General features: G+C 48.8%; 2 protein-coding genes across 7 annotated transcripts in view; both read right to left on the minus strand.

Annotated features, from left to right (window-relative positions):
• Window positions 1-1,194: 1,194 nt before the first annotated feature.
• Window positions 1,195-16,162, minus strand: LOC100078683 (NF-kappa-B-repressing factor). 2 transcript variants are annotated; one of them, XM_029067549.1, is made up of 4 exons: window positions 15,984-16,064; window positions 12,737-12,933; window positions 6,263-6,393; window positions 1,195-3,569 (listed from the first exon to the last, which is right to left on the minus strand). In XM_029067549.1, exons 3-4 carry the CDS (start codon window positions 6,375-6,377, stop codon window positions 1,642-1,644), a joined length of 2,043 nt encoding a protein of 680 aa, XP_028923382.1. In that variant the 5' UTR covers window positions 6,378-6,393; window positions 12,737-12,933; window positions 15,984-16,064; the 3' UTR covers window positions 1,195-1,641. The 2 variants fall into 2 exon arrangements, with proteins under 2 accessions (XP_028923382.1, XP_028923383.1); XM_029067550.1 differs by lacking the exon at window positions 12,737-12,933 and having other exon boundaries at window positions 15,984-16,162.
• Window positions 16,163-20,523: 4,361 nt separating this feature from the next.
• SEPTIN6 (septin 6) overlaps window positions 20,524-24,458 on the minus strand; it is a 47,758-nt gene continuing 43,823 nt past the window's right edge. For 3 of the 5 annotated variants that reach the window (XM_029067419.1, XM_029067418.1, XM_007669602.2), the window contains one exon: window positions 23,581-24,148. In XM_029067419.1, the coding sequence (XP_028923252.1) occupies window positions 24,124-24,148 (25 nt within the window). In that variant the 3' untranslated portion in view covers window positions 23,581-24,123. Of the gene's footprint in view, window positions 21,529-23,580; window positions 24,149-24,458 lie in introns of those variants that run through there. The other 2 variants (XM_007669600.2, XM_007669601.2) reach the window with 1 other exon arrangement.

The following is a 24,458-nucleotide window of genomic DNA, read 5'->3' on the forward strand; positions in this document are numbered from 1 at the left end:
AAATCCCTCCCAGAGACTTAACTATTTATATGATGGATACGTCAGGGTGGCTAATCCTAAATCAAACCTAGCCATTTCCTTACTTTGATGTGACCATCTCCATTAACCACCCAACAAATCTGCACATTAGCTCCAGGTTCACTCTCTCAGGAATAAAGAACCCTCCCCCCTACTAAAGAAAGACTCCCACAGGCTGTGGATCCCACTAACAGCTCCTCCTGCTGTATGTTCTTGAACAAGTCCATTTCTTCATCTTTAAAAGGGGATTTGCTAAAAGTTCTCCATACCACAGTACAGCACTTGATAAATAAATAATACTATTAGTGAATTTTACTTAAATGCAATTCTAAATGATGTTCTGGGTAAGGCCTCAACCTCCTTAAAGAAGCTGGAAAGGAAGTCTTTCCAAGACCCCTACATACACCAAACTCAATTTAACAACACAGTAAGACAATCCCCTGCCTACAAAAAACAAGACAGGAAATACCCATCAAAATGGCACAAGCCTACCTTTTACCTTTCTTCCGATCAGGATTAAGGACAGACAAAGAACACAATAGAGAAGGAGGGCAGGAAGCACATTTATGCAAGGAAAATTTCCACTTTACCAATAGTGTTCTGGTTCCAGTAAACAAAGGTAATGAAAGTACAATTCCAATGAAGCTAACTACCATGTGCAAAGGGGAAATGTGGCTGCAGGTGGAGCTAATGTAGCCACATTAGCTAATAGGTAGTAATAAGTCAAATTTTCAGCTTTTTCACAATTTCAACATGACCATGTCAATTATCCTCCCAACAAAAATATCAACTACAATTCCGCAAAGACAGTTCTCCAGTAGTCTTACCAGTAAGATAATAAACTAGAGGTAAAAAACAAAACAGTGAAGCGTTTGGAATTAGTCTCGACTGTCACTTACCAATCAGACTGAGTTACAAGAGCATCATTCAAAGCTGGAAACCGGATGTGCTCAAGGTTGTCCATCACTCAGAACTCTTGAAGCCATGTGGTAGAAGTTAAACTGTAATACTAAAAATTACTTCGTGAAAAGTATTATATTGTGGGACTATTAAAGAACTTTCTTTACACACGCATACACAACACAGAAGGGACAATTTTACTTCATTAGACAGTCTAGAATACTGAGGTTCACACAGATTAAGGATCTGATACAAAATAATGTGGCATTTCCCATATTTCTGGAAATAAAATCGAACTTTTATTGTCATTAATACCAACTTTACATATATATCTTTTGTCAAATCGCTCTGCTCAAAAAAATGGCAAATGCCTTTCCCGGGGCAAAAGACAAGGGAACCATATTTCAAATGACGTCGAATTCCTTTCGAGTTGGTCATGTGTTTCGGCTATCACAAACTATTAAAATATGAAGGGACAAGTAATATCAAAGACACACAGTAACTGCACTATCTCGTCTTCGGGGATTACGCTAGTACGACGGGATGGAACTTCTCGAGTTCCAACTTGGCCTAATCAAGCGTTAGAAATTAAATGAGCAAAGTAAAATCTTCAAATGAATATATCCTGCAACCAGAAAATGCAGCATCTCTCTCTTTAATTCATAGATCACCAACCTGTCCCGGTAAGTGTTTGCGAGGGAAAAGGAACAGCAGTTCTGGGCCTTAATTGGCCTGGGGCATGACGAGCTCATAGTGTCCGACCTGGCCTTCTTGTTTCAGCTGATCGAGCAGGTCTTCCTTACGCCTCTTCCGCCCTACCACCAGAAACCGATCGTGGCCGATTCCGTGGGATTTACTCTTCAGACCATACTTCTGGGCGATCTGATGGATCTGCTTCCTCTCGTCGTTGGTCAGTTCGGTGGAGAAAGTCAAATCGGTATGGCTATCCGAGCGGGCGTAGTTTCGGATGATCTGTTCGATGTCCCTCTTGGCGATCTTATTGACTCGCTCCACGTCCAGCCCCAGCCCTTCCCTCTTATGCTGCTCTTTGACCGAGATGGGTTCCCGTATGCCTTCGCCGGACTTGCCCAGACCGCCGCCGGTCCAGCCCATCTTTCGCAAAAGCTGATTCCCGATGTTGTCCTCTTTGATCTGCTGCTTGTAAGCTTCGTCGGCCGAGCGGCCCCGGATCTCGTTTCTGGAGATCACGTCCTCGACGGTGCCTTTCTTCAAGTTGTTGATGACGGTCGGCTGGGTCTTCTTCAGGATCTTCACCGCCTCCTCCGCGGCCTCGTGTTTGACGCTCTTCTTGATCCCCACCGCTTCGGCGATAAACTCGTTCTCCAGGATCACCTTGCACTTCCACCGGAGACCCGTCATCCTCTCGAAGACGTACTCCACCGTCATCCTGTTGAACTGGGCAGTGTCGTTGAGCGTGCACACCGGATTCGAGGAGCTCTCGTACACGACGAGATCCTTCAGATCCTTCTTCTTGCTGCAGCCCCTGGGCGAGTAGGCCACCGTCTGGACCTGGGTGCTCTTCACGGTCGGGATGTTGGATTGGGTCTTCTGAAGGATTCTCAGAGCTTCATCGGCAGCTGCGTGTTTGCTGGTTTTCTTGCTCCCGTAGCCTTCGGCCAAGCAGTGGTCCTGCAGGTACACCCTGCAGCGCCACGTGCGGTTTGGCATCAGGTCGTACTTGTACTCGACTGACATCTTGTTGAACGAGGCAGAATTATTGAGGATCCCTATGGCATCGCTCGCATTTTCTATGAGAATGAAATTAGTCCAGTGTTTGGACGAGCCAGAACCCTGGGCGGAGTTGGAGCTCAGCAGCCCGGACAGATCTCGGGCAGGCAGCAGCTCTTCGGGGGCTTTTAGAGCCGGAGGAAAATCGTAGGAAGAAACGCCCACCTGACACACCACCAGGTCATCCCGACAGGTACGTCTGAACCTGCGCTGGATGACCCGAACTTCAACGGGTTTCTGCAGGAGCCTGACGGCCAGCTCGGTGGCTCGATCCCTCGACCCGTTTTTGCTGCCGGCGTAGCCGGTGGTCAGGTAGACGTTTTGGCACCGGACTTCGCAGGCGTACCCGTCCGTCAGAAGTTTCTTGTTTTTGGGGATGTCGGCCGGGGGGATTTCTTTCAAGGAAGCATAGATGTATTCGGGATTCGTCTTGCAGGCCTGTATGCAGCGTGTTAACAAATAGGTATAGTTAATTTTATCAGACCCTGAATTCTTCTCTGGATTGGAAAGGCTTTTCCTGACAGCAGCGGCAAGTCTCTCAATGAAGTACTGCTTCCCCGCCACCACCACATCCGGAAAGGTTTCGGATGACAGGGGCTGACCCGTCTCCGCGCTATCAGACAACACACCGGTCGTCGCCGGCCGGTTACCGGGGAAAGAACACTCCCCCTCCGGATACTGAGCATTCCCTTCTCGGCCACCGAGGTTGTTGGGAACGCAATCCGGATAGCTGTCGGACGACACGCCGGCGGAGTTGACCGGTTCGCTCAACTCCTTTGTCTGAGCATCTGAAGGATCTTCCCTTCTTTCGTCCTTATTACTGCTAGCGACAAAGTGGACGGGCTCAAAACGGGGTCGCCCACGGAACCTGGAGGAAGCTTGCCTCTTGGGAGGATTCTGACCTGTAGGGTGATGAAATGTATGTCACATTACCAAAAAGAGGGCATTTCAAACCAACGGGGAAACACAGACAGGCATTAGCCACCCAAACCTAAGTCTGTTTTCCCCAAAACAGACTTAATGCAGCCATTAACAGGCTGTTTGTAAAGATGGACATTCAAACACATTGGAGGAACCGCAACACAAGTTGAAATCAGAGTCCCTTCATTCATTTACTCGTATTTATTGAGTGCTTACTGTATGCAAAGCATTGTACTAAGCGCTGGAGTCGCTTCTTGGAGCGCAGGGGAGGGCTTCTTCCTTCGGCCTCTGGGGGATGATATTAAACTATGCCCTCACCGCCCTCTCTTTCGGGGAGTCACCGGTTGTGCGGTGGTCTAGAAGCGAGTATGGACGGGGGGAAGTGGCAGTTCAATTCCCAACATTCCCTGGCCTGGGGCCCCTCGTATGGATGAAGGGAAAATCTGGTCAAAATGCATGTTAGTATCGTATGTGAACTTCACCATGCACGTTAAAGATGGATAAAAGATTTGCTTCATCTCGGGTGAATCATACATCACCACTGAAAGGCAACACAGCTGATGTGTTTTCAGATGAATAATCCAGTATAAATCAGTGCCAACATAATTAGAGGTAAATGAAAATAATTCACTTTGCATACAAGGAGAAATGGGTAACTCAAATGGACTTCTCGATATTAAAAATGAATGTCCTCTGACCACGCAGACTTTAGAACAGTAGCATACCTTCAGATTTCTAAATGAAACATATATGACAAATTATAAATAAGGAACCAATTTCAAAATTGAGACTTAATTCTTGAAAAAATTCAGGAATAAGAGTGACATTTAAGCCCATCACTTATATTGTCAGAGCTTTTTCAGTCTCTGACTGGCCTCGGTTCAAAACGATGCTTTCCAACAAAATCATTTTTCTATCACTAGATCATATACTTCTTGAAGACAGAAGGCTCATCTGCTCCGGTACTTTTTTTTTTTGCGGCCCCCCAACCCCATTTTCTTAGAAACGATCTTGGTCTAACGACCCAACTGTCCTCAGATGACCAAATTTAAGTACATTTATCTCAGCAGGTTCAAACCTTAATCAATCAAAAACTATTTTAAATAACTTTCTTGCTTTCTTTGTTAGCTCATATCACCAATTAAAGTAACTTTAAATGGTCGCCTGAAGGGATGACAACCATTAAAACTCTAGAGAGCTCCAGGACAGTTGAGTTCACTGGTTCTCAACTAGAGTATCCAGAGGTCCTCTTCAAACCGATGGGGAAGAAAAAGTAGCATTCAGACACGCAATGACCTTGTTCTGTCTAATCGTGCAACTGTAGCATATCTCCCGGTAACGGCACCAGCTCTCTCACTCCCTTTCTCCCTTTGATCATCCTTCACCCTCAACGTCCCCGCTACCAAAAATACGTGCTTGTAACTAAGATGACCGTGTGAGAAAAGCAAAATGAGAAGCAGTGTGGCCTAATGGAAAGAGCTTGGGCCTGAAAGTCAGAGGGCATGGGTTCTAATCCCAGCTCCGCCACAGATCTGCTGTGTAACCTTGGGCAAGTCACTTCACTGTCTAATGCCTCACTTACCTCACCTGTAAAATGGGAATTAAGACTGTGAGCCTCATGAGTGACATGGACTGGGCCCAACCTGATTACCCTATATCTACCCCAGCACTTAGAACAGTGCTTGGCACATAGTAAACACTTAAGAAAATACCACAATTATTACTACTATTATAATAATGGAGCCTCTGTGTAGCTGTGACTCGGAAAATAAAAAGGCGTGCTTTGAGACCTAATGTGCGACTCCTTCAAAAACCTGAATACTGAAGTCTAAGATGCTGACTTAGGGTGGCGAATCTTTTCTGAACACTAGTCATCTGCCTCTAATACAATTCTCAAGTCCTGCAGAAAAAGATACTACATGTCTACAAGATTCAACAACACTGAACCAGGTATTTTCTAATATTGGCTAGTTTTATTTATGATGAGAGCTTTTACTGTACAGAATGTAAATGTTGTTGTCAAAATATTCAAACTACGTTCCAGTGTTTAATGTTGTCATTTTCACATTTGGAAAAATATCAGGAGATCGGATTTAAAAAAAAACTTCATTCAAGTCTCCAGTAAGCCACTGACCAATCATGTCTAGGGCCTGTGCATTTTGGGTGGCTGCCTACAGCAAGAGGCTCAGGCGGCAGATTTAAGAGCAAAAATCAATTTCTTTCCAACACCAGGTGCATATCACAGTCTGCAACACAAGTCCCCAGTGGTCTTTACGGTCACTGTCACTTTTAACATCTCTTTTCCTGTGACAATGAATCTAAAAAGGTAGAGACTAAAAGCTATGCTGAAATTTTTTAAAAACTTTCCCCTACCCTTGGAGGAAAAGAATACAGGCACAGCCATGTTAGACAAAAGGATAAATGGAAATCAAGAGCAGGGAGAGAATTCTATATAATGGAAAATTATATTTCATGACCCATTTCCTTCAAAACCAGAGAAGAACACCAAAATGCCAGAGTTCTATTACCTTTACCCTTTCAATGATCAGGGTTGGAAATAACTAACACTTTGATAATATGAGGTCAATCGTACTAAGTGCGCTGGGAAACTGAGGTAACATCGGCCATGGCAGAAAAGGATCTTGCCTTGGCAAGGGAACAGAAATGTACTCACCTGCAAGTGGAGACAGGGGTCGTTTAGGAGCCTTGGGAGGATCAGGTAGCACCAGCTCATATGAAGGCATCTCCCCGATATCAATACCTTCAGCCATCTGGAGAATTTTTTCCATCAACCGTGGGCTATACCTATGTTTCAAAAAAATTTATGTTAAAAATGGAAAACAAAAAAAAATTAAAGCCTAAAACAGTTTTTAAATAGGTGGTTAATCCTGTAATATTTCAGTTCTGCTCATAATTCTAAACATATTTACTGTGTGCCAGGCACTGTACTAAGCAAATCAACCAAACAGATCAAACCAAGCAATCAATGGTATTTATTGAGCGCTTACTGTGTGCAGAGCACTGCATTAAGCACTTGGGAGAGTACACTATAAGAGAGCTGGTATATACATTCCCTGCCCGCAAGGAGGTTAGTCTAGAGGGAGAGACAGATATTAATATAAATTATAGATGCACACCTAAGTGCAGTGGGACTGAAGGTGAGATGAATAAAGGGTGCAAGGGCAATGCAGGAAGGAGTGTGAGAAGAGGAAATGAGGGCTTAGTTGGGGAAAACCTCTTGGAGGAGGTGTGCTTTGAAGGTGAGGAAAATGACTGGCTGTTGGATACCGGGGGAAGGGGGAAGATAGAGAGAGTTCCAGGCGAGAGGTGGAACATGGGTGAGGGATAGGCGATGAGATAGATGAGATCGAGGTATAGTCAGTAGGTTGGCATTAGAGGAGCAAGGTGTGTGGGCTGGGTTGTAGTAAGAAACCAGAGAGGTAAGGTAGGAGGGGGCAAGGTGACTGAGTGCTTTCAAGTCGATGGTAAGGTGTTCCCGTTTGTTCCTGAGGGGGACGGGTGACCATTGGAGACTCCGGAGGATGGGGAAACATGGATTGAACGGTTTTCTAGAAAAATGATCCGGGCAGCAGGGTGAAATACGACTGGAGTGGGGAGAGACAAGAGGCAGGGAGGTCAGCAAGAAGGCTGACGCAGTAATAATAATAATAATGTTGGTATTTGTTAAGCACTTACTATGTGCCGAGCACTGTTCTAAGCGCTGGGGTAGACACAGGGGAATCAGGTTGTCCCAAGTGGGGCTCACAGTCTTAATCCCCATTTTACAGATGAGGTAACTGAGGCACCGAGAAGTTAAGCGACTTGCCCAAAGTCACACAGCTGACATGTGGCCGAGCAGGGATTCGAACCCATGACCTCTGACTCCAAAGCCAGTGCTCTTTCCACTGAGCCACGCTGCTTCTAGTAGTCATGGTGGGATAAGATGAGCGGGAATTAGACATGGCCCTGTCCCTTGGTGGGAGAAGCTCACAATCTGAGAATTTAAGTGTGGAGGAGGGATTGGTGACCAACACATCAGGAGTGATGAAACATGAAAACAAAACACAAACAGCTCTACTATGCTTGTAAATCCAGAGCAACTCTCTAACCTGGGTGGGGAGGGGGTCTCTAATGACCATGTGCCAGTTAAAAATGGATGCCATGGATGCCTGCATTGTAGAGTAGCCAGAAACGATGCACGGCAGGAACCCAGGCAAAGTCAGTGACAGCGCCTTCCGCTTGGGGCCCCTGCTGCTTTCGGCAACTATGGCCCAAGGACCAACAGGGCAGGGAGCCCGCCAATCTGGAGTTTTCGAAAATGCTCCAAGTTTGAATAGTTCAGCATGTATCTGTCCTCCCAAAACATGAGTAAGAGCAACTACTTTCCTGGAAAAGCTGGCTGACACCTTATGGGGGAGGGAAGGGGAAGGGAAGAAGGCCCAGAAGATGAACAACAGCTGCAGAGAGAGGAACTGGAAATGGTCAAATTGTTTGCAGGAAAAAAAAAGGGGGGAGCTCCAATTGAACCATGAAAAGCTACCGTGCCCTTCCCCAGTCCTCCAACGCCCCCGCCCCCCCGTGATGCCAAATGGGCTAAGGGATGGGAGAAAGAGCCTGTGGCCTCTCCACTTCAGTGGGCACCAGGGGTGGCACTATGGGTAATACCGAAAAGCCAGCTGGCACTTTCAGATTGGTCTTGCCTCTGGAATCAAGAAGAGCGGCAGCAACACCAACCATTCACTTCCCACAGGTCCACTTTGGTTTTCATTACTTGTCAGGGCAATTCCCGTTTCTGGCCCTACCACCGTGGCCTAGTGGATAGGCCAGGGAATCAGAAGGGTTCTAATCCCCGCACCTCCACTTTTCTGCTGTGGGACCTTGGGCGAATCATTTCACATCTCTGTGCCTCAGTTACCTCATCTGTAAAGAGGGGATTAAGACTGTGAGCCCAATGTAGAACAGGGACTGTGTCCGACCCAATTTGCTTTGTATCTATCCCAGCGCTTAGTATAGTGCCTGGCACACAGTAAGCGCATAACAAATACCATTACTACCATGAAATATGTAATACAATGATTTATAGTATATATTATAATGAATTACAATTACTATAATGAATTATAATTAATGAAACCATGGCTGCTTTTCACAGGGAATTCACCTACGGGGCAGTGTACAGACAGACAGCTAGACACACAGTAGGTGCTACCTAAGCAAGTGACCCATTTACTTCCACAGCGGTGTAGAAATGTGAATCCTATTTGCTCTAAAACAGGCCATGCAGACCAGATCTTGGGCACACTGGCCCTCCCCTTCAGGGTTTAAACCTGATTTCTTAGGCAAGCAACGATGATGACAAAACCCAGACCCCTCCTTCGTTCAAAAACTACCAGCAGACTTGGCATTCTTCAACGTCTTGGTGGTGTCCCCGAGCAGTAACTTCCGTAATGAGGACCTTTCCCCACTCGCTCTTAAAAAGTCACGTATTAATGTTGAGTCGAACCATCACCTTACTTCCAGAAGGCTATTTTAGTCCAAGGCTGTAAAACCAAGCTCTTTCGATTCCATAAAAACAGACTCTCTTGATGTAGTAACTTACCGGCATTAGGGAACTAAGGCTGGACTAGGAGAAGGCTGCAGACAAAAAGCCTACCAAGAGCTTGAAAATAAATCCCTCTCCGCAGAAACTGGTCCACTATCTTTTGCTAATGACGCAAGCAAGCTCTTTTCCAAGAAATGCATTTTGGCAGCGCAGTTCATCAGTCCATGCGTTCGTCAGCCCTGCTTTGCCCACTGTTCCATGGGCACCGGCCACCCTTTGCCCAAGAGTCAACTAGATACATTTCTAATGAACCATTTCACTCCTTTGCTGGGAATAATCCTTCCTCACTGGCCCACCATCCGCCAAGCCTGCTGGGATGATTTGAAAGACTCGCGACCTGGAACTGAACCCAGTCGTCAATACCGTGGCCTGATTGATTAATCTTGAAGTTAAAGCAATGGATGGTGCTGATGAAGACAGCCCTGTCTCATGGCGTCACAGTGCTGTTCCGCTGCCCCAAGATCCCCTGCTGGGATCGGATCCCATCCATTTTTGAGTCCTGAGGTTCCCTCACTGCTCTCTAGGAAAACCAAAATCAGGTTGGACACAGTTCAAGTCCCACATGGGACGCACAGTCTTAATCCCCATTTAAAAGATGTAACAACTAAGTTTCAGAGAAATTAAGTGGCTCGCCCAAGGTCACACAGCAGACAAGTGGTGGATTCAGGATTAGCAACCAGGTCCTTCTGAATCCCAAGACTGAGCTCTAGCCACTAGGCCATTATTATTATTTATTTCTTTATTATTAGACAAAGAGAAATCCTCCAGGTGGTTAATGGTAGGCCCTCCGCTTTCAGGTTTAAGTCCATTTTCACGCAAAGAACTCCAGGGTGTAACAGAAAACTTCCTTTGCTTCCCTAATTACCACTCAAATTTTGAATTCATCCTCCACTAAGTTTCTGGGCTCCCACATGCACCCTTTTTGCCTCTTGCTACTACAGGTAATCGTGAGAACCCAGGCCTCCCAGGCTTTCACCATGATGCAGAGGCTTGGGTCAGCAAGGCTCACCGGACCCTATCCGAGGCCCAGACCGGGCCTGGGAGTAATGGCCACCCCAGGCTCACAGCCCCAGGCTCGCCCACCCTCCACGTTCTGAACTTCTATACGTGACATCATAGAGTCCCATTTCTGATCCAAAACACACCTGGACATTTCCCCTGAAATAATAATTTCCTTCCACACCATGCAAGCTGCCGATACAGATAAACGTGCAAGAGTCAAATGTGAAAGCTCGTTTTGGCAGGGGAATGGGCTCCACTAACTCTTCTGCAGTGTGCTCTCCCAAGTGCGTGGTACCAGTGCTCTGCATATAGTAAGCGCTCAATAAATACCACTGGCTGATTTTCACAAGTGAATCAGCATTCCATTATTAAACCATCAACAGTTAGGTCACCCCTGGGTGCTAGATACTGTGCTGAAGAAGATAAAGATCATGTCTGTGGGCGGGGAATGCATCTGTTTATTGTTACACTGTACTCTCCCAAGTTCTTAGTACAGTGCTTTGCACACAGACTTAATAAATAATTACGATTGAATGAATACTGACTCTACGCTACTCTGCCAAGAACTAAATAAAAATGACTTGCACTGAATAAGGGCCCAATAAACACTAGTGATGGGCGATGTAGTCATTAAAATATCTGACTGGCAAAAGCACATGCCCCCTGCTTTCAAGGAGCTTCACTTTAATAAAACAGAAAACAATGGACATTCTGACAAATGGTAGACACAGTGTACTCGCTCTTTCATTTTTTTAACCCACATGCTTCGTTCCTCTAGATAATCTAAGCAATCGATAATGCTTCGCAAACAGAATTCGTTCAGGGTATAAAATGTGAGCTATGCTGACTATTTAAAATTCGATGGTTATAAAGTTGTAACACTACCTCCAATTCTCCAATTATTTTCAGTACATGTAGACAGAAATTAAATTCAAAGGAACAGGAAGCATAGTCAAGGTGTAAAACTGCAGGTTTAAAGCAAAGTAGGAAGGACAATAAGTTGTTCCAAGGATTCAGTTCGAGAGAAAGAAAACTAGCACTTGAAAATTGGGCATGGACTGACAGGGATTCGCACTGACAGAATTACTTCATCAGCACCTTAATGTACAAGACGCCTCACGTCAGAAATCAAACCACCGTGGCCCCCGCTGTTAAAATAAGACCCCCCCCCCTCCTATTTCGACCATGAGCCCCAAGTGGGACCGAGACCGCGTCCGTCCCGATGAACAAGCATCTACCCGAGGGCTCGACGCACAGTAAGCTCTTAACCAATTACCGCCGTACTTATTGAAACGGCACATGGCAGAATGATCAAATGGACCTTCTGCGTCGCAGAGAACCCCAAGACTCCCCTTCTGGGATGGCCCACCAAGTTCACATCTGAAAAGGAAAGAAACTATTTCACAAGGGTTTCCTATTCACACACTACTACCAGGTGTCTCACACGCTCTGCACTACGACGGGCTCATCTCCCCCGGCCACCGACCCAGCACGATCCAGCCTCCCATCACCTTAGGACTAGTGGGGGAGGCAGAAGATAAATTGCCGCAGACAATGTTTTCATCTGCCGATGTCCTCTACGTTTTAAGGGCGAGCCCTAACACGGCAGGGACATCTAATTCCCCCTGAAAAGACTGTCTGATGGACACCGTTCTTTTCACACTGCCTCCCTAGTGACTGCTGTCTTATTACTAGCACTCAGTACAGTGCTCTGCCCACAATAAGCATTCCATAAATACAACTGGTTGGTTGACTGATCCATCGATGGGTTCCCCCGGTATTTTCTACATGCCACCCATCTTGGGCTGCTTCCTCCAGTCTCTACCACTGTGCACCGCCCTGTAACAGTGAGGGTGGGGACCGTGGCTATTCGTTTTAGATCTTTTCTCCCCTCCTAAACCCAGTACTCTTACCTACCAAAACTACATTTTAATAAGCATTAATGGCATTTATGGTATTCATGGCTTTGGAGTTTTGGCACTTGAGTGAGGAAGAGAAACTCGAGACACTGTAAGCTGGGAACACGTCTGTTATACTGTACTCTCCCGAGCACTTAGGACAGTGCTCTGCACAGAGTAAGCGCTCCATAAATACAAGTGACTGGGACATGGGCCCTGCCCTCAAGGGAAGTGAGATGACACACTCATTTACCCAATTCTGCATTCCACCAAGAAGTCTACAACTCTGAGGCAAAACTATGGTTTTGCTATGCGTTTCTCGTAGAAGGCAATCGGGCTGGCCACGATGTGGCGTGGTGTTGGAAGCCAAATGGCCGAATGCTACCATTTGGATTGTGCTTAAAATCTGCTGGGTCTACTGGTTAGTTAATCTCTCTCTCTCCCTCTCCCCACCGTCTACCCCCGGCCCCGAAATCCTGAGAGATCCGTTACATTCCAAAAGTTTACGGCTAAAAAGAACACAAAGCTGGCCCCAAGAGGCTCAATCATCCATTTGGGAAGCCTTGCCTACTCTTCCAGATAAGATTCAGAGGAAAGCATCCAGCACCGTTTCACACAAATCACAGCTACTACCAAGTTGGCGTACACTTCTAGCTCCCTGGTACTGGACTTCGGACTCTGCTAGCTTCGCCTCAACGCTTGGAACTTGGAAGGGATTATCAGCACTGGGTCTCATCTTCAAGTAAGGAGATGAGAAGTCTTCCTTAAAGGGCATGAGCTGCATAGCTTCTCTTCCTCTATGTCCTCAACTTGATCCAGGAATGTCAGTTTTCTCCATCTCCACTGAGTAGAGAACAAGAGGAAGAAATAGTCTTAAAATGGGCAGGAGAAATTAAAAGTTAGCTATAAGGCACCGACAGACTAGAGCGGGGGATAATGATGGTATCTACTGAGGGCTCGTTACGTACGTGCCGAGCACTGGGGCAGACGCGAGGACGATGAGATCAGACACAGACCTCAATCCCGCACAGGGCTGACGGCTTAACGGGGAGAGAGAGCCGGTCCCTCATCTCCACTGTGGAGCTGAAGGCACTGAGGCACAGAGAGGTTCACTGTCTCGCCCAAGGTCATGGAGCACTCAGAACCAGGGCTAGAAGCCAGGTCTCTGCCTTCCCGCCCATGCTCTTTCCATTAGGCCATGGGGATGATCGATGACTTCAAGGTCCCACCATCCAGACCCTAGTTTCCAAGATTCTAAGTCCTTCCCCCTGCAAAAATCCAACAGATGATCAAGTGACTTCGGAAATGCAATAAGAGTACTTGTTTTCGGTGGAATTCTGAGGCCACGCTCCTATTTTCAGGTATACTGCCCACCATCTCTACTGGAGTTGGACGCCTCCACCGACAGAAAAGCTGGACTCTAACAAAAATGTCCAACTTAACTTTGGAGCCATCGAGCTCTCCTCTAAGGCGAGGCCAGCTCACCATTTCTACGTGCCCGGGGTACGCTTTCAGTGTTGCCATGTGGTTCATCCTTTTCCATCCCGCCCCACTCGGAGCTAATTATTATTTTACATGTAAACAATTGGAAGTCTCTCTGCCTGGCCATTTTAAAGCAGACCGATCCACCTTATTAACGAAACACCGTGCGTCTGCCATATTAAAATTTGATGGTTACATCTTCACACGTCAGTCTGCCATTAATTCTCTCCACGGGCAGCAGGTCCTGGGGCAACTGGCATCAGATGGAACTGAATTTTTCTATGGCTAGGAGGCTGCCATGCCCCGCAACACAATGTCTTCTGTCATTAGGAATCTGGGAGCACTTACGCTGGCTCTAGGTTTTTAAGGCGAAGCGGCATGAACTCAGGTAGAGTCCTTTGAAAATGAGGTCTAATCTACGCTGCTGGAATCCTAACCTGGTAACGTTAGGCTGGCCTGCTGGCCTTGGCTTGGCTCGCACAGGCAACAGGGCACACTGGCGGCTTCTGGAGGGAGTGGAAGCGACTGGCCCCACAGGGAACTGGCGATAACATCTGGGCAAGCCCTCTGATGCACCTGAAGGCAGTAAGGGCCGATCTGACCGTCTATCGCAGATTCCGCTGAGTACCAAAGGACCGAGAGAGAAGCCCTTTTGAATGGCACCCTCTTTCCCTAAAGAAGAAGAGGGGGACCTCCTACTTTGGGGCAGCACATTCTTTTGGGGGCAAAAAGCAGCATCACTTTGGATGCTGGGGCAGTCAGTGGATGCCCTCCGGTTTCTCGGTCATCGAGGAGATGAGGCACAGACACACTTGGGCACGGGGGGGAGGATTGCGGATGGCCCCTTCCCAGCCCGGCCCACGGATAACACTCCAGGCCCGGGCCAAGTAGCAGAGGGAAGGATGGAGGAGTAGAGGGATAGATGGATGAATGAAGGGACAGAGGGATGGACGGAGGACTGGAGGAACAGAGGGATGGGTAGTGGAATGGACAGAGGGATGGAGGGACAGAGGGATGGATGGAGGAGTGGAGGAGCAGAGGGATGGGTACTGGAATGGACAGAGGGATGGAGGAATGGAGGAACAGAGGAATGGAGAGACAGATGGGGGGACAGATGAAGGGATGGGTAGAGGAATGAGGGACAGATGTAGGGATGGATGGAGGGACAGATGGAAGGATGGCTGGAGAAATAGAAGGACAGACGGAGGAGTGGGTGGAGGAATAGAACAACAGATGGAGGGATGGAGGAATGGAGGAACGGAGGAATGGAGAGACAGAGGGACGGATGGAGGAATGGAGGCCAGAGGAACGGATGAGGGAATGGAGGGCCAGAGGGACGGATGGGGGAATGGAGGGCCAGAGGGACGGATGGGGGAATGGAGAGCCAGAGGGACGGATGGGGGAATGGAGGGCCAATGGGATGGATGGGGGAGTGGAGAGACAGAGGGACTGATGGAAGAATGAAGACAGAGGAACAGACGGAGGAATGGAGAGACAGAGGAATGGATGTTGGAATGTAGAGACAGAGGGATGGATGGGGGAGTGGAGGGCCAGAGGAACGGATGGGGGAGTGGAGGGCCAGAAGGATGTATGGAGGAATGGAGGGACAGAGGAACGGAAGGAGGAATGGAGGGCCAGAGGGATGTATGGAAGAATGGAGGGACAGAGGAACGGACGGAGGAATGGAGGGCCAGAGGGATGGATGGAGGAATGGAGAGCCAGAGGGACGTATGGAGGAATGGAGGGACAGAGGAACGTATGGCGGAATGTAGGGACAGAGGAACGTATGGAGGAATGTAGGGACAGAGGAACGTATGGAGGAATGTAGGGACAGAGGAACGTATGGAGGAATGTAGGGACAGAGGAACGTATGGAGGAATGTAGGGACAGAGGAACGGACGGAGGAATGTAGGGACGGAGGAACGGACGGAGGAATGTAGGGACAGAGGAACGGACGGAGGAATGTAGGGACAGAGGAACGGACGGAGGAATGGAGAGACAGAGGAACGGATGGAGGAATGGAGAGACAGAGGGACGGATGGAGGACTGCAGGGCCAGTGGGATGGTCGGGGAAATGGAGAGACAGAGGGATGGATGGAAGGGGGAATGGCGGGCCAGAGGGACGGACGGACGGAGGAATGGAAGGCCAGAGGGACGGATAGAGGAATGGAGACACAGAGGAACGGATGGGGACACGGAGAGACAGAGGGACGGGAGGGGGAATGCAGGGCCAGAGGGATGGACGGAAAAGCTGAGGGCCAGAGGGGGGAATGGAGGAAAAGAGAGTTAGGGCGGAGGGATGAAGGGGCAGAGGGAAGGACAGAGGTGGGCGGGGATGGGGCGGGCGGGGCGGCCCCTCCCCCTCGCTGTCCCGGTCCCCCCGCCATGTGGCCTCTCCCCGGGCCCGTCACCTGCAGCCCATGAAGACGTGGTTGGTCCAGGCGGCGGAGAGGGCCAGGAGCTGGTCGAGCGCGGCCCCCGGGTAGCTGTGCAGGTGGCGGCAGATGAAGGTGCGGCGCAGCCCCCACTGCCAGTCGCTCTCGTGGCCGTAGCGCCACTGCTCCAGCACCGGCTCGGGCACCGGCTCGGGGGGCGGCGGGGGCGGCGGGGGCGGCGAGGCGGGCGGCAGCGGCGGCGGCGGCGGCGGCGGCACGGGGGGCAGCGGCGGCGGCGGCGGCGGCGGCGGCGGCGACGACAAGAAGTCGCCCCCCGGGCGCGGCCGCTTGCCGGACATCTTCTTCTTCTTCTCCTCCTCCTCCTCCTCCTCCTCGCCTCGGCGGCGGCGGCGGCGTCCTCCCGACGACGGAACCCCGGGCCCCGGGCCGGGGCCGGGGCCGCCCACCGCGGCGGCGCGGAGCGGGATGGTGAGGCAGGGAGGGACCGACGGAGGACCGGACCGGACCGGACCGGACCGGCAAGGACCGGGCGGGACCGGCAAGGACCGGCCGGGACCGGCAAGGACCGGCCGGGACCGGCAAGGACCGGCCGGGACCGGCAGGACCGGCCCCCTCAGCCGCGCCGAGGAAAAACCACCCCCGCCGCCGGCGGCCTGAGGGGAAGAAAGAAGGAAAAAAAAACCGGGACGAGCACCAGCCGCCTCCTGTGCGAGGCCGAGGGCGCGGACACGGGAGAGAAGGCAGCTCCCACCCCCCTCTACACGCTCCGCTCGCCGCCCCTCGTGCCGGCCCAGGCCCCGCCGCGCATGCGCCGCCGCGCTCCCTCACGTCTCGCGAGACTTGCGCCCGCTGGGAGGGGGGGGCGGGACTGGGCCGATGACGCGCAGTGCGGCAGGACACGGGCGGGAAGAGGGAATCCCGGCCGGGGATAAAGCCGGCGACACCGCCCCCTAGCGGCCACGCGCCGGAGCCACGGCCGCCTCAGGGGGACGGGCCCGGGGAGGCGCAGGACGTGGGTTCTAATCCCGCCTCCGCCCCTGGTCAGCTGGGTGACCTTCGGCAAGCCACCTCACTTCTCTGGGCCTCGTCTGCAAAATGGGGATGAAGACGGTGAGCCCCACGGGGGACAACCTCATCGCCTTGTGTCTCCCCCAGCGCTTACAACAGTGCTCGGCACATAGCAAGCGCTTAACAAATACCAACATTATTATTATCATTATTACTATTACCTGTCAGCCGTGTGACTTGGGCAAATCACTTCACTTCTCTGGGCCTCAGTTCCCTTGTCTGGAAAATGGGGATGAAGACGATGAGCCCCACGTGGGACAACCTCATCGCCTTGTGTCTCCCCCAGCGCTTACAACAGTGCTTGGCACATAGCAAGTGCTTAACAAATACCAACATTATTATTATTATTACTATTACTTGTCAGCTGTGTGACTTGGGCAAATCACTTCACTTCTCTGGGCCTCAGTTCCCTTGTCTGGAAAATGGGGATGAAGACGATGAGCCCCACGTGGGACAACCTCATCGCCTTGTGTCTCCCCCAGCGCTTACAACAGTGCTCGGCACATAGCAAGCGCTTAACAAATACCAACATTATTATTATTATTATTATTACTATTACTTGTCAGCTGTGTGACTTGGGCAAATCACTTCACTTCTCTGGGCCTCTGTTTCCTCGTCTGCAAAATGGGGATGAAGACGGTGAGCCCCACGTGGGACAACCTCATCACCTTGTGTCTACCCCAGCACTTACAACAGTTCTTGACACATAGTAAGTGCTTTACTAATACCGACATTATTATTGTATCTCCCCCAGCGCTTAGAACAGTGTTTGGCACATAGTAAGCGCTTAACAAATACCAACATTATTATTACTTGTCAGATGGGTGACCTTCGGCAAGTCACGTCACTTTTCTATGCCTCAGTTCCCTCATCTGTAAAATGGGGATAAATAATAATAATAATAATAATGTTGGTATTTGTTAAGCGCTTACTATGTGCCGAGCAGTGTTCTAAGCTCTGGGGTAGACACAGGGGAATCAGGTTGTCCCACTTAGGGCTCACAATCTTTAATCCCCATTTTACAGATGAGGTCACTGAGGCACTGAGAAGTTAAGTGACTTGCCCAAAGTCACACAGCTGACAAGTGGCCAAATGGGGATTTGAACCCATGACCTCTGACTCCAAAGCCCATGCTCTTTCCACTGAGCCACACTGCTTCTCAAGACAGTGAGCCTCACGTGGGACAATCTCATCACCTTGTGTCTACCCCAGCGCTTAGAACAGTGCTTGGCATATAGTAAGCACTTAACAAATACCAACATTATTATTATTATTACTATTACTTGTCAGCTGTGTGACTTGAGCAAATCATGTCACTTCTCTGGGCCTCAGTTCCCTCATCTGGAAAATGGGGATAAAGACAGTAAGCCCCACGTGGGACAACCTCATCACCTTGTGTCTACCCCAGTGCTTAGAACAGTGCTTGGCACATAGCAAGCGCTTAAGAAATACCAACATTATTATTATTATTATTTGTCAGCGGACTGACTTGGGCAAGTCACTTCACTGTTCTGGGCCTCAGTTCCCTCATCTGGAAAATGGGGATGAAGACGGTGAGCCCCACGTGGGACAACCTCATCACCTTGTGTCTACCCCAGCATTTAGAACAGTTCTTGACACATAGTAAGTGCTTAACAAATACCAACATTATTATTGTTATTATTACTATTACTTGTCAGCTGAGTGACTTGGGCAAATCACTTCACTTCTCTGTGCCTCAGTTCCCTCATCTGTAAAATGGGAATGAAGACTCTGAGCCCCATGTGGGACTTCATCACCTTGTACCTACCGCAGCGCTTAGAACAGTGCTTGGCACATAGTAAGCGCTAAACAATTACCAACATCATTATTATTGTTATTATTATTACTTGTCAGCTGTGTGACTTAGGCAAGTCACTTCACTTCTCTATGCCTCAGTTCCCTCATTTGTAAAATGGGGGTGAAGACGGTGAGCCCCACGTGGGACACCCTGATCACCTTGTGTCTACCCCAGTGCTTAGAACAGTGTTTGGCACATATTATTATTGTGGTATTTGTTAAGCGTTTACTATGTGCAGAGCACTGTTCTAAGCGCTGGAGTAGATACAGGGTAATCAGGTTGTCCCACGTGGGGCTCACATTTTTTTAATCCCCATTTTTACAGATGAGGTAACTGAGAGTAAGCACTTAACAAATACCATCATTATTATTATTACACGGGCCTCCAGACCCCTGCCCCTCTGAACTTACTTGTAGGCCTTTTATACCACGCTTCTCCTCAGGAGAATTGAAGGCAGTGACCAGTCAGCTCTAACCATGCCCAGAGTGAACCTTAGAAGCCACACTTAAAGGAGCGGGAGAAGGCAGAAGCACTTGGAGAAGTGGGTTAGGAAGAAAGGGGGTTGGAGGGGACAGGAGAGGAGTATTCAATTTGGCACACGTTCAGTTTGACGTGCCAGCTGGTCCCCAGGGAAGTTCGATCAATCCAATCGATCCACAGTATTGATTGAGCACCTTGAGTATGCAGAGTACTTGGGATAGTTGGATAGAATTAGTAGACATGATCCCTGACCTTAAGGAGCTTAAAGGCTAGCAGGGGGGATAAGAACAAAATAAATTACAGGCAGGGGTAAAGCAACCGAAGAGAAGGATATTTCTTATATGTGCCGGGGCGGGGAGGGCGGAGAAGCAGCGGTGGTCTAGTGGAAAGAACTTGGGCCTGGGAATCGGGAGACCTGGGTTCGCATCCAAATTCTGCTACTTGACTGCTGGGTGACCTTGGGCAAAGCACTTAACTTCTCTGTGCCTCAGTTTCCTCACCTATAACCTGGGGATTGAATACCCATTCTCCTATGAACCCCACGTCGACAGGGGCTGAGTCCGATCCGAAGAGCTTAACGAATACCATAATTATTACCTGGAGTCAGATTTTGCAGGCTTACAGGCTGAGCTAAGGAACATTTTGGTTTGGCTCCGACTGGGTCCTAAAATGATGATGTCAATAGCTGAGTTGATGATGTCAATAGTTGAGTTCCACATAAGGGGGAGGGTTTTTGCTTTTTCTTTGCCACAGTCACTGAAAAAGAAGACTTCTCGAGGACTCGATAGGGGCTTCACCTTTGTCTTCCTCCAGGATTGCCTTGTGTTAGATGCCACTCGTTTACTTCTAGCCCTTTCTCAAAACTGCATCTTTGGTCAAAGAAGCGGATCAATCAAGCAATGGCATTTAATTGAGCACTTACCCTGTGCAGAGCACTGTACTAAGCACTTGGTTGAATACACAGCAACAGAGTTGGCACACAGTCCCCTCCCACAACAGGCTTACAGTCTCGAGGGCGAGACAAGCATGGATATAAATAAATAAATTATGGACATGTACATATGTGCCTTGGGGATGAAGAAGAGGGGAATAAAGGGTGCAGATCCAAGTGAAAGGGGGACGCAGAGGTTGGGGTGAGAAGGAACCTGTCATCAATGGTACTCAGAGCATTAAGTGGAACAGACCAGATTTTGATTTTTGCATTTATTTTTTTTATTGAAAACTGACAGACATTAGAAAGGCTTGATGCTGAACAGTGCTGGTTGTGTGAGATTTCTCGGGGGGATGAGGGCACGGTGCCCTGACGGGTCACATCTTCACAGGCAAAAAGGGACACGGAAAGGGAAAAGAAAGGAAAAACAAATACAGATTTGGGAAAACATGCAGAAGGGCTCTTTCAAGAGAGACAACCAGACAAGCAAAACAGGATAGAATAGAGGGTGGAGGGCGGGGAGGGACTGTGACAGGAACCAGGGAGTCCACTCACATGGTATTTTGATGGCAGTCAAACGAACGCTTCAGGATGGATTTACCAGCTATCGTTGGCTCTCCCCTGAATCTCCTGGCCTAAAAAGAAATTCACTCTCCTTTCATTCCAAAAGGCCCAAGGAAGTTGAATGACTCACAAGTGTCTTAGCCAACTGAACCCACTTCCTCGGTTCACCTGCTCACCTGGTCAGCAGGTAGCAAGGGGACACCGTTGCTTTTCCTGGATGCCGCAGGAGGTAGGACCATTGCCTTTAAAGACTTCTTTCAAATTTAGAAAAGTCTGAAAGCGGCCATGGCATTTTAGTCCGAGGAACCATGAGCGGGGGGACTACTACTTCTTCTATCTGGGACCTCCAGACCCAGGATCGATTGGGCCCAGCTCCAGCCTGAAGGCTTACAAGGGTGCATAAGGGTACCTTGTTTCTCTTAGTACGTTCTGTCGCTCCTCCAAGTTTTATGGGCACAGAAAGCAGGAGGTCTCCCCAGTGATCTGCCTTGTTACATGAAGACAGGATGCTTCCACTTAAAATACCATGCAAGTCAGGAGAAAGCTTCTGGCCGAGACATGAACATTGACGAGTTTTGGAGGGGGGCGTGGGGGTAGAGGCTTGGTTTTGTTTTCAGACAATATAAGACCCCTAATTCTTCTACCGCAACAGTCTTCTTTAGACTCAGCATGGTTGCCGAAGACAAGGTTAAAAAAAGCTAGAGAAGGGCGAGAGAGAGACAGAGAGAGAGAGGGAAAGAAAACATGAAATTATCAAAAGGAAAAAGACATTCAAAGCAAGAAAGAGAGGGAACTGTGCCTGTAATGAGAGGTCGGGCCAGGAACTGTGCCCTTCCGGCAGAACCGGGCCATCGGACAGAAGCTGCTGCTTAAGAAAACCACACATCCATTGAGAACTTTCTTTTCTTTAATTACAAAACACACGCACACACTTTTCAAATAGCATTTAAAGTTTTGACGATCAAAACAACGACCTGCAATTTGGCAAGTGAAAGCAAAAAAAGAAAAAACAAAACCCCCCCCCCACAAAAAAAAAAAAAAAAAAACTCTGGCGAAATCTCAACCGGTCCAGGCAGAAGGTAAAGCACGGACCATTTTCAAGACGGTGACGTCTGTCTGACTGGAGGCAGAGACCAATACACAGAGGACTTCGGTTTGTTTTTTTTTAAAAAAGGGAATAGCTATAATATCATTAAAAAAGCTTTTCCATTAAAGGAAAAGAAAATATTCCTTTGGCTCTTTACAGTGCGAGAGAAAACCTGAGACAATAAATATGCTTTTACGGATACTTTAAAAGTTGTGAGAGTGAATTCTGACACAAGATCCGGCCTGGACTCCCTCATGGGTTGGTGGGTGGGTTGGGGGTTGCGGGAAAACCTGATCTCAGCACCTCTGGCTCATCCTAAGCCACACAAGATCCTGCGGACCTGTCATCCCAGCTAATTCCTCTCAAGAGGAAGAGAGAGACAGTGCTTGGGTGACAAGAACGGAGCCTTTCCTATGTCATGGAGGAACAGACCCAGCCGTACTGTTGATCACCTGAGATCTGCTGGGCCCCACATGGCCCTGGACAAACCCTGCGGGCACCATGCCCTCTGTGTTCTCGGGAATACACAAGCAGAAGACCCTCCCTTGGGGTCCCTGGCAGTTCGGCAGCAGGGGCTGGCAGGTCAACCTCCACTAAATTCATCTCAATCGATCCCATCTTTGTTCCCACTTCAGAAAGGACATACTAGCTACCTCTTCTCGAGTTTTGGGATGTAGGGGGAAGCATGGCTCAGGACCAGATAATGCATGGAGGAAAAGCAGAGCCACAGGCTGGAGCTGATCTAGCCAGAGATGATCTCTCTCTGCTTGCTGGGAGCCAGATGGGGGAACGCCTGTTCTGGAGCCATCTCCCCCAGTTGACATTTAACCTTTCTAAGGTAACCAACCCTAAGGAGGCACCGTGACCTGGCAGCGAGAGCACAGGACTGGGATTCGGCAGACCTGGGTTCAAAGCCCAGCCCTGCCATCCGCCTAACTGTAAGACCTTGGGCAGATCACTTAACTTCTCTGTGCCTCATCTTTCTCATCTCTAAAATGTGTCATCCTGACTTGCTCCCTTTGTCTTTCCCCCCACATCCCCAGCCCCAGATTTTATTTTATTTATTTATATTGATGTATGTCTCCCCCGTTCTAGGCTGTGAGCTTATTGTGGGCAGGGAATGTCACCGTTTACATTGTGCTGTACTTTCCCAAGCGCTTAATAAATACGATTGAGTGAATGAGTGAAATGGGGATTAAATACTTGGGCTCCCTCCTCCTTGGGCTATGAGCCCCATGTGGGACAGAGACTGTGTCCGGTCTCCCTTTGTATTGTAGCCGCCCCAGCACTTGGCAGAGAGTTTGGCACCAAGTAACCACTTAACAGTTACCACAATTATTATTATCCCTGTTGTCAATGTCAGTCGGGACAAGCCCCTCCTGAAGCTATGAGACGCTTTGAACGGATCTGTCTGTCCACCAGGCCGAGGAACGTTTTACCACATTCATCAATGTCTACCTAGTGTAGCGCTTTTTAAAAAAATGCTACTTGTTAAGCATTTATTTTGTGTCAAGCACTGTACTGAGCACTGGGGTAGAAACAAGATAATCAGGTTGGACAGCCCTTGCCCCATGTGGGGCTCACAATCTAAGTAGAAGGGAGTAGGATTGAATCCCCATTTTACAGATGAGGAAACTGGGGCACAGAGAAGTGAGGTGCCTTGCCCAAAGTCACACAGCTGATAAGTGGCAGAGGCAAGATTAGAACCCAGGTCCTCCAAGTCCCAGGCTCTTGCTCTTCTGGTTTCTGCCTCTCGTCACAACTGCCCCCCACCCACTGAACCAAAAAGGCATGTGTCCTTATCAACTCACGAATAAATACGCATTCAGACGGCACTCTCATTCCGTCAACGGAAAAAGGAAAAAAAAAATATTCTTCACATTCCCTTTGCTTGCTTTCATCTGTCTTCTTCTAATATGTCAATTGTTCTGAGCTGTAGAGAAGTTAAAAAAGGGGGACGGGGAAAATAGTTGCAGTGCCTGAAAATTCCAAGCAGCCTTGTCTGACATGATTTTTCAAAGAGCAAAATGGTTGGTGGCGGGCAGCGAGGATGGGCTGAGGGGGCTGGGAAAGGGGCCGAGGAGAAGAGGTGTGCCTAGGAGCGATTCTGCGGCTGGCCCGCTACAAGAGGCGATCAGTTAAAATTGGAACGTCGGCTTTTAAAGGGCTGAGGGTAGGTCCGTTCCAGCCCGCTGTAGCAAAAACACTATTCAGTACAGAGCCATGGGTTACTGCAAAGGAAGGGCAGAGAGATGCCATGTTAACCACAGTTCATTGACACGTAGAATTCTTTCAATTCCCTGACAAAAGATAAAATTATTTTTCACATTTTCCAATAGAGGATGCCTCCAGCCATTAAAATGTCTCCCAGTACAAATACACTCTGCAAAAACAGTCTATTTAAAACCAGATCCCCAAACCACGTTACATTCGGAAGGTGCCCCAAAATAAATATCTTCAGGTCTTTGCGAGGCCCCTTCAAAGCAAATGACTTTCTTGGAACCTGCACATTTAAAACAAATAGTGCTCATTCTGTGGGCC

The sequence above is a fragment of the Ornithorhynchus anatinus genome, chromosome 6 (genome assembly GCF_004115215.2).
Source record: "Ornithorhynchus anatinus isolate Pmale09 chromosome 6, mOrnAna1.pri.v4, whole genome shotgun sequence".
In the NCBI taxonomy this organism is placed as follows: domain Eukaryota; kingdom Metazoa; phylum Chordata; class Mammalia; order Monotremata; family Ornithorhynchidae; genus Ornithorhynchus; species Ornithorhynchus anatinus.

Excerpts from the sequence above, each read along its gene's own strand:
- LOC100078683 (XM_029067550.1), bottom strand. Across the intron at positions 3,570-6,262 it reads ACCCCTGTCTCCACTTGCAG|GTCAGAATCCTCCCAAGAGG; the intron begins GTGAGTACATTT and ends ATCACCCTACAG.